General features: G+C 42.0%; 1 protein-coding gene across 1 annotated transcript in view; it reads right to left on the bottom strand.

Annotated features, from left to right (window-relative positions):
* The window catches only part of LOC133379585 (SOSS complex subunit B1-like), a 43,987-nt gene continuing 29,344 nt past the window's right edge, over positions 1-14,643 (bottom strand). Inside the window, exons 6-9 of the mRNA XM_061615164.1 lie at positions 10,352-10,467; positions 7,658-7,855; positions 6,369-6,465; positions 1-929 (exon numbers count right to left, since the gene is read on the bottom strand). Coding sequence (XP_061471148.1) covers positions 886-929; positions 6,369-6,465; positions 7,658-7,855; positions 10,352-10,467 — 455 coding nt within the window. The 3' untranslated portion in view covers positions 1-885. The remainder of the gene's footprint in view (positions 930-6,368; positions 6,466-7,657; positions 7,856-10,351; positions 10,468-14,643) is intronic.

The raw sequence follows: 14,643 nt of genomic DNA, 5'->3' as shown, positions 1-14,643 counted from the left end.
TTGTTGTTCTTCTCAGTCACAGCATGTTTTATTTTCTTGCCATCACAGGCAGAATTGTTTTAAACAGGTGTTAAAAGAAACAGATATCAAATGTTTTAAAAGCCCTTTAAAGAGTACAGCACCTCCCCAAATTCCTAGTGCTCCACATCAGCGTCTTTATGGATTTTACAAGCCAGACTCTGGCTTTCACCATGGGTCAGTCCATACATTCACATGGAGGCTGGTAAAATAGTTTCTATGTGGCAACTGCTCCAGAGGCATATTATACAAATTGGCTTGCTACTCCCTCTTTGAACAGATTACAAGGATGTTTCTACAGACTCCTCCACTCTTCCCACTCAAAAGTATGATTGCATAGATAAATTAAACTACTTGCCCAGTGTCACGACAAGAGGGTAGTACAGCCACAATGGAACTCATAAAACTCTGCTACGTGACTTGTGCTGTACTTTGTGTCTCAGAGCTGGAAGTGAATCCAGAAGCTGTATTGTTGGTCCCTTGACTCCAACCTAGAGAGCAATGCATCTGCATATAGCCACAAAGCATTAAAAAAAACATAGGAATTGGCTATGCAGTAGAAAAAATGGGCTTGGATCCAGATATGGAAGTATGTTCCATTTAAAAAGAGCAAAATAAAAGGCCTGATAACGGTGGGTTTTTAAAAAGTTAGGTAAGGAACACAGCATCTTTTATTTGCTTAACAAAATTCTATATAAGAAGCTTTGTTCATGTTTTCTTCCAGAGGCACAATGTTTGGTTTCCAGATTGTAAGGTGTTCTTCTGGAAAAAAAAATTTCTGGTACAATAATTATTGGAGCTGGTAAGAGGGAGGTGGTCTACAGGGATCTGCCAACTCATCTACCAGACCATTCAGGTCATTGTATTTCATAGTTCATCATGTGGGAGATGCAAGGCATGGTCACACAGATCTACAAGAGAAGCACAAACAATTCAGTTTATTACAAGAACTGGAACTTCCAGCTAGACAACAGAGCTGATTCAAGCTTACCCAATATTATATCATAGCAGCAGTTCCTAAAAGAAATTGTAATGGCTATAACCCTTAACCCTGGATACAAACCAACAGTTGTCAAGTTTGAATTATTCCCCACAAAATGAGTCTTGATCCAAAAGTATAGTAAATCTAGATGATATAATCTAAACGTAAAATTTCAGAACATAACCATTTCATTTTAATATCCCAAGAATTATTTTCAATATTATTTTCTGAAGCTACACTTTAGATTTTGAGTTATTTGATTGACAATCTATTGGTAAAGTTGATATGCATTCTAAACAGAAGGGGTCATCACAATGCAATATTTTATTGGGTGAGGTGTTCTACTGTCTAACCTGTTCCTTTTCTCTGCTCCCACTCCCCATCCCTTCCTTCCTTCTCCCCATTCCAACTCCGACTAATTAAAAAAAATCTACTTTAAAACACACCTCTGAACACTCTGGAAGAAGTTATTCCATACATTATCCAAAGGGTGCCTGATCAAATCTGCATAGTTAGTTCTATCAGAGTTACTAACGAATGGGCAAAAGTTCTACTCTTCCCATCCCAATTAACAATTTGTTCCTGAACTCCACTCCTGCACAACTTGTGGGCCAACAATTCAAATACTGTCTGAAGCCATATCATGACCTACAAGTTGCTTCACACATACACAAATACATTTCTGAAGTTCCAGGCAGATAGTAAAACCAATTAGTTTTCAGCTTCTGATAGGGAGGGTTGTGTTCACCTTGGTGTATCACAAGTAAGAGATACCCTGAATTGTCATAACTGAAGCATCTATCATCCTAATTCTTTTTCTCAAAGCCAGGTCTAGCCCAAGAGACTTCACAGAAGACAAAAATAACTGTTTGAATCTCCATTTTCTCTTCTGTATAAAAGATTAAGTCAATGATGAATCAGTGATTGCTCTTGGGTCATAGGATCAAACAGGGTTAATTTATCTTCCTAATCATCATGAACATCATGAGACTAGCCACGCAATCTCAAGGACTCTGGCGAAGTAACTATGAACAGATCAGGTGAATATGCAATTAATTTGGCTGCCAGCCAATTATTAAGCCACTCCTGCAAGCCTACAGCAGATGTCAACCTCATCCTGCTGATCTGTAAAAGTAATAGATTATTATTAAGACTCTACCCAAATCTACTTCCTTGTTTAACTCAGCGTTAAGCTTAAAATCAGGTGAATTTATGTGTTAATTCCTTGGCTAGATACCTCAAAAGGCCTGTTATGGCCTGATGGTCTGAAATAGGTGCTGCATTTTGGCTGTGCCACCTTGATATATCTCCAATCCTTAAACACTGGAGGGCAAAGGTCAGACGAAAACAGCGCAGTCAGGTTTGTAGTCCAAAAATAGCTCACTGCTGCAGGAAGAGCCAGTTTCCCAAAAGGCCCCCTGGCAAATGACTGTTTGTCACTCCTCTGACAGCCAGTGAATATCCAGAGGGAAAGTGTGTGTGTGTGCGTGCACATAAAGATAATACTTTTCATGAATCTGTTCTATTGGCTCCAGGAGCTTGGAAACTCAAATCGCTTGCATGTGGAAGGATGCTGAGAGTTATATTCTGTTGTTTATGACTATCTGCAGATGTTTTTCTTTTAATTTCTTGGTCAGTCATGGAAGATTAACTATAGTTTGGTGTGAATTGACAAACCATGGTTTGGGCAATAACTGGACTGACAAACCACAGTAAATGGAGACTGCTGTGCCTCCAGATGCGGAGGCTGCAATATGATAATGGGAGTGAACTTAATGAAGCTGAGCAATGAAATAAAGGAACATAGACAAGGAGCTCAAGATCATGGTGCCTGTTGGCCTTGTCTTACTTATTTGCATCCCACCCTTCCTCCAAGAGAGTAACAGACAGAAACTGCCTTGAGTTTATCAAACAAGCTTCGGGGGCCCCCCAAGATTTGAACCTGGGTTTCCCCACTCTAACCACTAGACCACACTGGTGCTTACACTGCTGACAAGCTCTCAGCATCCTTCCACATGCAAGTACGGTAATTTGACTATGCACAAGTGTGCATATGTTTAAAACAATAGTTCCGACGGAAGAGAATGTGAAGTGTTCTGATTAGCAGGGAGTAGAGCAGAGAGCAAAAGGTTAATTCTTCTTCAGGAAGAAAGCAGAGCCAATCAGAAAAAAATAATGTCCTTCCTGGAGAGGAGGAACCTTCTAGTTACAGCACTTAACTTCAGAGTATAAACAGCTTATAAAACAAAACAAAAAGCACATTACATTTATCAAAAACAGTAATGAAAAAAGTATGGAGGGAGAGGAAGGAGGAGTCTAATGGCATCCCTGAGAATTATTGTGGGAAATTGTACATAACAGATGCGCAAACTACTCTCCATGGTCTCGTTGTTCCAATATAGTGTGAATGGGCCTATCTGTTCCACTCAGGGCCACCCAAAGAACACTTCACAGCAACTTTCCATTCTCTGTCAATAGGGGAGTGGAACAGAACAAAGGATGTTCAAGAGTAGTGTCCCCAGAACAGGGTGGGAAGAGTAACAGAGGACTTGCTGTAGGACCCTGCTAAGAAGCAAATTTGACAATCTTTGAATGTCACATGAAGGTGGACATTAACTTACTGACATCCCTATGGAAAGCTTCTGGTGTCTGTCACCAGACAAGGCAGCCCACCTCCCCTTCTGTTTCTGAGGGAGGAGAGGAATCTTGAGGCAGGGAATCTCTTGTAATTATGAAGTATTGCTGCCTCAAGTTGTACCCACACAGGGTATCCACTTCTGAGGAACATCTTCTGGGCTCAAGTGATCTATTCTCTGACTCTTTGAGGAGAAATGGGCATAAGAATTCTCTGAAACTCTTTTAAGGAATATTACAGTGTAACTTCACTTTCTTGTCAAACTTGTCTTTCATCTAAATTTCAGGAAATCCCTAGACTTCTGAGTGGTGCTCTATCTTACAATAGGCTGATGAATACAATGGTTCAATAAGGTAATTCAGACTCTGGACTACTGGTTTTATGTGGGCCTCTATAGATGCTTCAGAATATGGTGAGCCAACCCTGCTGCATTTGGGGGCCCTCCTGCTTGTTGTTCTGAATGGGGCCCTGGGCATCTGCCCCAAGTCCTGCCCTGACAGTAAGAACAGAAGGGCTAGTCTTCAGGGAAGGGGACACAATTCAATCTTGCTGGGAGGCAGTCTGCATACCAAAACAAAATTCCTACAAACAGTATTTTCAAAAACCTTTTAAAAAGCACTAATCCTTACACCAAAGGGAAACCCTTGTATATAGAAGGAAGACCCTATGCCAGTTCCAAGGCAGTGGTGCTACTGCTGATTTACGCATCTTTTTTCTTTTCATATAGATCTAAGATTCTAAGACTTTTAAGCTACTTCCAAGCAGTAACAACATAATTACTCTGTTCTTCCCTAGAAGGCACAGCCTAAAAACTGGAAAGTTCCTCCTCTTCAGGAGGGCATAAAGTTTTTTTTTCTTATTAGTCCTGCCTTCTTCCTGAAGAGGACAACATTTTGCTGTCTGATCTCCCCTGCTGACCAAGAAAAGAGCATTATTTACTTGTTTTTAAATATGATGCACACATGGCAGTATCTTAGAACAAAATTCCTTTTTTATGAGATAGGTAGAATCCCTCTTCTAAGATGGTGCCTGCCACCCATGTCTTTTTGCAAGTACTGGCGGTTTTCTCAAAGGAGATCTCCTCCTCACAAGGTGTCAGACAAGGGTGTGTTCTCACCCCCACCCTATTTAACCTATATTTGGCTGATCTTCCTTCTATCCTGGGAACGACACAATCCCATCCACCCAAGATTGGGCACACAAAAGTATTCATTCTGCTTTATGCAGACGATGCGGTTCTAATCTCCCAAACCCGGCTGGGTCTTAAGAGACTACTCAGTGGCTTTGTGGAATATTGTAAAGATATTTACCTTACAATTAACTATTCTAAATCTATAGTAATAGTATTTTCCAGGAGAAAGATCAGGTACCCTTGGTTTATGGGGAATGACAGAATTGAACAGGTTGACTCCTACAAATACCTGGGTATCTGGTTCCATGAAACAGTCAGCTGGAGAATCCAAGACAAATACGTTAAGGCCAAAGCTGAGAAAAACTTGGGTGCAATGACCTGCTTCTTTTTCACAAAGGGCGGGAAATTTTTGCCAGCAGCAGTATGTGTTTTAAGAACTAAAATAGTCCCGATGATACTCTATGGGGCACCAATTTGGTATCCCTACTTTAAAGGATCACTTGAAGGAATTCAATCCTTCTTCCTTGGATCTATTTTTGGTGTCCCAAGATGTGTTTCTGGAGCTACCCTTAATTTGGAGGCTGGCCATAACTCTTTAAAATGCTTAGCTTGGACCTATGTCATTCAATTCTGGCTATGCTGCTGTCTTATGCTCACTCAAAGCTCACTTACATCTCAGGTAATGAGAGACCCTCTTAAGCCATCTTGGACCAAGGTGGTGGTGGATAAAGTTGTTTCAGTTGGCCTTTCTCCTTCTGACTTGCTCTCTATGGAATTTGGTAGGGCCAAGGCGATTGTTAAACAGCGGCTAGTGGACATTGACATCCAAGAGCTTCTTGTAGCTGCTTCGGGCCCCTGTTCTCCTCGATCACTGGGTCTAACAGGTTTCCCTTGTAATGATGGGATGCTCTACCTAAGTTGGCTATCTGTACCTAAGTACAGGAGGGCATTTTCTTTGGCCCGATTCAACTCCCTACCTTCTAAACTCTTGGAGGGTAGATACGATAAAACTCCAAGGAATAATAGATGCTGCCCCTGTGATAATGCTGAAGTGGAGTCTGTTTTACATGTTCTGTTTAATTGTAGGTATTATGAAGGGGCCAGAAAAGATATTTTATACCCCATTATGCAGTCCCTTCCAGGCCGCTCCCCTGAGTGTCTTCTGCCTGTTTTACTAGAGGGCTCTGACAAGGCAATTACCGTTCAAGTGGCCAAATTTTTGAACTTGGCCATTGTGAGCAGACGCTGTAAGATTGTGAACTGTAATTAATTTTATCATATTGTTTTGATGTCAGCCATAGCTCTGTCACCAAGTAGTCTCATGTTAATATTTTTATTTTTATATTGTATTGTGGTCGGTTGACTGAAATAAATTTATTCATTTCATAAGTACTGGTGGTTTTTTTAATTGCTGCCCAGTTAACTGGATGCATTTTTAATTGATAAAAAAGTTTGTAGTCTGATTAAACAACAAAACATTGCAGCCTACCAATCACATAGATTGTCCAACAAAGCTATTAACTGATTGGGTATACATCTGGATCCTATCTGGTGCTTGTGTCAATCAAGCCCATTTCTACAGCTACTGGTCTGTTGCTTACCTGTTCGTTTGCTGCATAGTCGGTCCTTGACATTTTCTGCTTCATGGGAGAAGAATTCAATGAATTCATCTTCATATTCTTCAGCTATACTCTCACACTGCACAGAGGAACAAAGTAGTCAGCTGTGCAGTTTTTTCTTATCTCTGCTTCCCATCCCCAAGCCAGGCCAACCCTGAACTTCACCAATGTCAGCGCAACCCAAGACTACTATCATAATGCTCCCTTTCTGAAATACAAGGGAGAATATTCATGGCTAATATGGAGCCAATCTGAGTAGGAGAACTAGTATATGCCCTGAAGGCCACTATAACACCTCTCAACTCTTTCTTACTAGACAGCACAATTATATAAGTAAGTGATTAGTGCTCTTGCACAGGCCCTATATTTAAAGAACAAAGGCTTCATGCCCCAAAATGCTTTCTGGCTTAAGTTTGCTTCAGTTGCCTATTTGTTAATTTATGTTGTTTGTACCTGAACATCACTCTGACCATGACCAGATGTTCTTCTACCTCCACCCCAATCACAGCCATATTACAAGATAAGAAGGATGCAGTAGCTTCCCTTCTGAAGTGGTACAGTGAGGAAATATTCAGACTCCAAATTCCCTGTGAAGCATCTGAAAATGGGCAATCACGTCACCAATAAATCACAAAGCTTTGGCTGTGAAGAAGGGCAGGGGAGGGGTGAAGACTGTCTACCCCAACTTTAGGAAATATGAGGCTCAAGTGCAATGTGGCATCTTCCAGATATTATTGGACTACAACTCCCATCAGCCTTAGTCAGCACGCCCATGGTAATGGTTTGATGGGAGTTGCAGTTCACAACATATGGAGAGCAACACTTGTCCTAAACCCTTGTCCTAAATCCATCCCCGAGATGCATTCCTGTTAAAAGCTTGTTAATGGGCAGGCAGCTTCTGCATATTAACAACAGCCTCTTAATGATGTCAATTATGCCTTATAGTCTTTTTGTTTGTTATCCTGCCTGCTACATCTATACTTAGATATATAGATGCATACATCTATGTAGGCACTAGCTACCTGTTCTGCTTTCCCAATGTATATTGCACAGCACAGAGCTGGCCCAGAATTGAGGCTGCAACTATAACATGGCAACTACAATGTCAACTGCTTCCCACCATAACCCACTGCAAGTAATGTCACAATTCAGAAGGAAAAGAGCCTACCAATCATAGCCAACAGGTTCTGCTGGATAGTCTCCTTTACTCAAGTAGCCAAGACTTACAACCAAGCAGTACCTTACCCAGATTCATTCTCTAGATTACTCACTGCAAACTTCATGCTGGATGTCACATCACCATCAAATTTGGTTTCAGAAAGGTCCATCTTGGTCCCATCATGGGAGATCACTCTCACATAGTGTTTCCGGTGAGTGGAGGGATCTACCTTCTCGCCATAATCTTTCATATTTTCACAGATGCGCTCCAACAGTTCTGTCAGGTGAGCTTCAGACCTGGCATAGGGCACCTATGGGAAAATGAATGCAGCTTGCGATGCAGAAGGCAAAACCATTCCCCACCTTCACCTTTATCACAGACAACTGTAATATAATTTCCCTTCTGGAACCAGTATTATTAAAGATAAATTAACCAAACAGATAGAAGAACAAGCCTTGCTGAAGCAGAGCCAGCATGGCTTCTGCAAGGGAACGTCCTGTCTCACTAACCTATTAGAATTCTTTGAGTGTGTCAACAACATCTAGATAGAGGTGATCCAGTGGACATAGTGTACGTAGACTTTCAAAAAGCTTTCAACAATGTACCTTGCCAAAGACTACTGAGTAGCTTAGCAGTCATGGAATAAGGGGATTGGTCCTTGTGTGGATCAAGAATTGGTTAAGTAGCAGGAAGCAGAGAATAGGAATAAATGGACAGTTCTCCCAATGGAGGGCTGTGGAAAGTGGAGTCCCCAAAAGATTGGTATTGGAACCTGGGATTTTTAACTTGTTCATAAATGACCAAGAGTTAGGGGTGAGCAGTAAGGTGGCCAAGTTTGCTGACAATACTAAACAAAAAGGGATCACAACGATCTCCAAAAGAACCTCTCCAAAATGAGTGAATGGATCATAAAATGGCAAATGCAATTCTGAAAACCAGTTATCAGAAGTCGCAGGAGGGGAAAATGCTCTTGCACTCAGGTCCTGCTTGTGGGCTTGCCACAGGCATCTGGTTGGCCACTGTAAGAACAGGATGCTGGACTACATGGGCCACTGGCAGAATCCAGCAGGCTCTTCTTAGGTTCAGAAACAGAAATCCAGACTCCATGATCCCCACCAATACCTTCTTAGCTGCACCTCTAACACCTGAAGTCCTTTCCTTCCTCCAAATCTCCAGTTCTTGTTAGTATAAGTATTATTACTGCAAGTATTGACCTTTAAATCCTTTGCAGTCTGGGATCTGTGCATCTCAGAGAACACTTCACTTTCTGTATGGGGATGGGGTTCACCCTGCTTAAAGCTCACTTGTCAAGGATAATTTAGACCAGCTGGAGGGAGAAGTAGGATCTTTTCAACCATTGTTCCAAAATCAGTTGCCCAAGGTGTCAGTGGACCTTCTTGTTAGTTTTAAGAAGGCATGCAAGCCCATCTGTACAGGCAGTCTTGTAGGATAAAGTGCTGGGTTGATTTTGCTTTAATTTTGCAGCTTTGATTGTTTGTAATGGATACCAACCTGCTAGATTGTTATCCAGTTGTTGTGCTTTGGTTTTAGACTATTATATATTGTTTATGATCTGAACTTATCATTTCAGCTATTGTAAGCTGCTTCCAAGATTTTTGACAGTGGTGATATACATAAAACAGAAAAAAAGTAAATCCCTTTGATTATGTCCCTCACAAAATGATGTGCTTGACACACACTCTTTCTCTAGACTCTAGAGCAAGAATACTTTATTGATTAACAGCTTCTGTCCATTTTGGAGACAAAACTCTTCTACAGAGCAGGTAAAAGAATTAGAAGAAATATTAAACAACCTCTCTTCCCGATGCATTCCCTGCCTTTCAGGAAGAACACCGTGGCAAAGGGGAGATGACTCTATACCATCTATTGGTCACGGCAGAAGAAGCTGCAAGGAGCCCACTAAACTTCAGCTCCAACAGCCAGTTGCGATGGGACTACAGAAGTACTGGGGGAGGGAGGCATTCAGGGCCCATTTATTGGCCAAAGGAGTAAGAACACCAGCAAGGGAATATTAACTTGGCCTGAACTGGATATAAACGCTTATAGCTCAGCACTTCAATCTGACCTTGAAGAATTGATCTCCCTCCGCTGTTCTTTCCTTCCGCTCCCCTTCACTTGTGTGTCTTGTCTTTTTAGTTTGTAAGCCTGATGGCATGGTCTGTCCCTCTCTCTCTCTCTTTACTTTTTATTCATGTAATATTTATTTATTTATTCATGCAAACACAGTTTACACATTTATTTATTATTTTATGTATTTATTTATTAAATTTATATCCCACCCTTCCTCCCAGAAGGAGCCCGGGGCCGCAAACAAAACACAAAAAGCACTCTAAAATATATTAAAAACAGACTTTAAAATATATTAAAACAAAACACCTTGAAAAACATATTAAAACAAAACATGTTTAAAAACATCTTTTTAAAAGCTTTAAAAACATTTTAAAAAGCTATTCCATTACAGGTGCACACTGGAATAAGGGCTCTACTTAAAAGTTTACACATATTATGTTATACACTACAATCCAATATTCATTAAAAGTGTCAATTCACTTCTTGATGATTCTACATTAAAATTATGTATTTAAAATAATACACATATTAATATAATATTATCTAAAATTTCATGTTATGTATGCAGTATTTATACTACAGACATTTTAATAATGATTAAAATCCCAGAACAAGGCTTTCCCTGTAGAGTTTTTACAGGGAGCTCCTATTTTATGGATCATTACAAAAGTCTCCAATGATTCATACAATCAAGGGCAAGATTGAAACACGTTACCTCCACAATGGACTGGCTTCCATCTGGGTTGATGCGGAAGGATCCTATCTGGATTGTTTTCTTGGGGTCTACTTGAGATATTTCCCATTCCAGTTCATCCACCAAGGCCCGACATGCTAAAAGCAAAGACAGAAAACTTAGCTCTAGGAAGTAGCACTGATAACATTACTCATGAAGACAGCTACATTAACTTATGATTTACTGCTGATGTCAGGCACTTTCTCAAGATCTGGCAGATGAACAAATGCATTCTTCAGAACCCAGTGTAGTATAAATGGAAATATGCCATGGAACCATGTGTATGTCTAGTATCAACAATTTATTTGCAGTACCCGATCAGAAGATTTACAATTTACATCAGATAGACAAGGCATGCATGTAAGGGACTGAAAACTAGTGGAAAAGAAGTAGAAATGCCAGCTCCTGGCCTGGACATAGCATCAGATGCTTTAACACTCTCGAGGACAACCAAGCAACTCCACTCTCTTTTCTCCTACTCTTCTTTCTCACCTGTAGCAGTAATGGAAACAAGTCTCCAATCCAGCTATTAAAGCAACAGTTGCTGCTTCTGAGACAGGAGCTAGCAACCTGAGAAAAGAGAAAATAAAATAGCAGGAGTAGGAAAGCTATGCTACATTCCCAGGGCCAGTACCAGAGAGCAGCCAGATCAGGCCCTGGCCAAGGGCCCCTAAAGGGCCCCTCCTTAGGAGGAGAGGGTAGCACTCCCGCAATCTGTGGCAGAGGTGGTTGCCAACCCTGCTGATCGAGGAGAGGGAGCTCCCAGACACCCCCATACCGACAGTGCGGGCTTCAATATTGTCTACACACACACCCCATCTACCTCTTCATCACTGTGAATGTTGTGTGCACTGTGCATGCATGCCTGCCATAAACTAAGATGGCAGTAGAGGCTTCCCTAAGGGGCTAATGCCCCCACCGCAATCTTGGTTGATGGCAGGCATATGCACACAGTGCACACAGCATTCACAGTGACGGGAGAGGTAGGTAAGATGGGCAGGCAGGCGCCACAGGCCCAGGGCAGACTGATGCCTAAGGGCTTAGTCATGCCTGGCACCGGCCCTGTACATTCCCAAAAGGCTTTTCTGAAGAAGCAGGTCCAGTGATTTCCCCTCCCAAGTGGACACTGCCAAACAATGGTTCTGTGTGACAACATTCCATGTTGTGAGGCATCAAGTTTATATTCAGCTTACCATGCCACTAAGCCACCATCAGTGATGTGGGGTTGGTGCTGATTAATTCCACACATTTGGGCTGATTTGCATGAATATGTCATGTCACAAATGTTATGTCATTTAGAAGCCACTTTTCAGCAGCCTCCACATGGGCCAGGCAACATTTGGATAGATCAGTTATTAGGAGTGGAAGAATGTTGTTTCAGGCACACATAGAAGGCAGATAGTAGCTATTTTAATTGTTATAAATATGTTTTAAATTACTTGTTTTTAACTGTTTCACTGATAATTTTAATGTTTTTTGTAAACCACTTAGAGGTCTTTACATTCAAGTGGTATATTAATTTTGTTAAATAAATAAATAAGGATGGGAAACTTGATGCATTCCAGATATTGTTGGACTGCAACTCCTATCTGCCCCAGCCAGTATGACCAATGGTTAGAGATGATGGATGTTGTAGTCCAACAACATCTGGAGGGCAACAGGCCCCCCACCACTAATGTAAGGCCTTAGTCAAGAACTAATTCAATAGAAGCCACATTTTAAACCGATAAGGGCTGAAGACCCAGGAATGCTAGCTCTGTCCACTGACTCACTCCTACATAAAGGGAGACATGGGCAAGGGTCTCTTTAATGTCCTCCTCCCCAGCAAATAGCAACAAACAGTGGCAAAGTCCTCCCCTTAATATGCACTGCTCCCACTTACTCCTAAGATACAGGCAAAGGAGTTTTTAAAGAGTCTCCTACACCCTCCTTATGCATCTTTGTTACTGATTCTTGTGCACATAGCTGAAGTACACAGAGGGCAATTCTGTTGCAAAAAGCAGGTGGAGTGCATAATAATGGGAAATTGAGATCAGAGGCTATGCTGGGGGACAGAGAGGAAACCCCTGAGGCTAGATTGAGCCCTTGTGCCACCAGCTGTCCATCCCTAGTGTCAACCTTTAATCTCTTTTGCCTTAATTCACTAATAGGCAAAAAACCTTGCAGTTTAAGAACATACCTATAGCCCACAGATATTTCTACCAAACGTTAAAAAGCAGGAAAATCGGGCAGCTGTAGTAAATGCTCCAGGGGAGCAGGAGACCTGACCTCCTCTCTGGGATATTGTACTGCCCTAAAAATTAGTAAAAATGCAAACACAATTTGAGTTGGTCTTTCACTATCCAGTCCACTTTCTGTGTAGCTTGGAAGAGTTTGGTAACATGTGCCTCTGAGCACAGATTTACTCCTGTGCAATCATGCTTAGGATAGGTAAAACTGACTGGGGGGGGGAAGTGAGAGACAGCTGGAGTGGGCAGAGAAGGAGGAAGAAGGAAGAGGGGAGGAGAGGAGGAAAGGAGAGGAGAGGGGAAGGAGGGGAAAGCCAGGTCTGATCATTTGAAAGCTTATTGAGTTCAATGGGATTTACTCCTATGTAATCACGGTTAGGATAGGTAAAACTGACTATGGGGGAGGAGCAGGGGGAGGGGAGAGGAGAGGGAAGGAGAAAGGGAGGGGAGAAGGGAGTGGAAGGAGGGGGAGAGGAAAGGAGAGGATTGGAGGGGGAGGGGCAAAGGAAGGGGAGGGCAGGATTGATCATTTGCATGCTTATTGAGTTCAATGGTATTTACTCCCGTGCAATCATGATTAAGGTAGGTAAAACTGACCATGGGAAGGAGGAGGGGGAGGGGAGGGGGAAGGAGGGGATTGGAGGGGGAGGGGAGGGGCAAGAGGAAGGGGATAGGAGGGAGGAGAAGGGAGGGTGGGTTTGATCAGTTGCATACTTTTTGAGTTCAATGGGATTTATTCTGTGCAATCATGTTTGAAAATGGAAATGGACTGCCTTCAAGTCGATCTCAACTTATGGCGACCCTATGAATAGGGTTTTCATGGTAAACGGTATTCACAGGTGGTTTTACCATTGCCTTACTCTGAGGCTGAGAGGCAGTGACTGGCCCAAGGTCACCCACTGAGCTTCATGGCTGTGTGGGGATTTGAACCCTAGTCTCCCAGGTCGTAGTCCAACACTGACCTGGGGGAGGGGCAGGGAGGGGAGGAGAGGAGATTGGGTGGGTGGGCACTGGGCAGAGGGGAAGCCCCTTTCCTTTCCAAAAGGAAAACATTGTGAACAGTATAATTGATTTTCAGCATTTTCCCCACCTTTATATTCTACAACAGGCACATGTAGTCTCCCACCCAAATTTAAACCAAAGCTGTCCCTGGCCACATCCACACCGGGCCTTTATTTCACTTTGGAGAGTCATGGCTTTTCTCAAAGAATCCTGGGAAGTGTAGTTAGTGAAGGGTGCTGAGTGTTGCTAGGAGATGCCTTGTTCCCCTCACAGAGCTTCAATCAGAGCAGCTGACTGTTAAATCACTGGGACCACTGGAGCTCTGCCAGGGAATAGGAGTCTCCTCTTAGCACCCTTCACAAACAACATTTCTCAGGATTCTTTGGGGGAAGCCATGACTGTCTCAAGTAAAATAAAGGTCTGGTGTGGGTGTGGCCCCGATTAGCCAAGCCAAGCAGCTCTGACTCTGGCTTTTAGAACCCTGACAGTTGGTTCTTACTGAGCATGCCTGACATTATCATTGAGTTCAATGCAAAATTTCTTAAATTAATTAAAAACCAGCCAGTCATTTTTTTAACTTTTAAACTGCAGAAGATGAAGGTCAGAATATGGGGCAAGGTCAGTAACAGGATTACAGGTACTCTGTGAACATGGCTGATGTTTAATCAATTTCAACAGATTATAAGAACTCTGACAGAAAAAAGTCCAAAGGGGGTCTGGGTTTTTTCGCTCTTTTTTAAGACTTTGAACTCTCGATTCTTTCTGACTGTTTTGTTTATCGCCATGAAAATTTAGAGGGTTGTTAAGGCAGCGTTTCTGAGTTCAGAACTATACATCTTGTAAGGTTTTGTTTTGAAATGAGCTTAAGGGAAGCATCAGAATGGTACGGGGAGTATTTTCAATTTAACATTGTGAAATGAGAAAAATCCATGCTGGCTATAGTATACAGCCACTCTCGTACCTGTATAATCAACCTTTCACCTCCAAGTAACAATGAAAAAAATATGAGAATGAAAAAGAAGTGGATTATCACTACACACAAAG

This window comes from Rhineura floridana, chromosome 3 (genome assembly GCF_030035675.1).
Source record: "Rhineura floridana isolate rRhiFlo1 chromosome 3, rRhiFlo1.hap2, whole genome shotgun sequence".
In the NCBI taxonomy this organism is placed as follows: domain Eukaryota; kingdom Metazoa; phylum Chordata; class Lepidosauria; order Squamata; family Rhineuridae; genus Rhineura; species Rhineura floridana.
The sequence above is the reverse complement of the archived record's forward strand: the minus strand, read 5'-3'. Positions and strand labels throughout refer to the sequence as shown.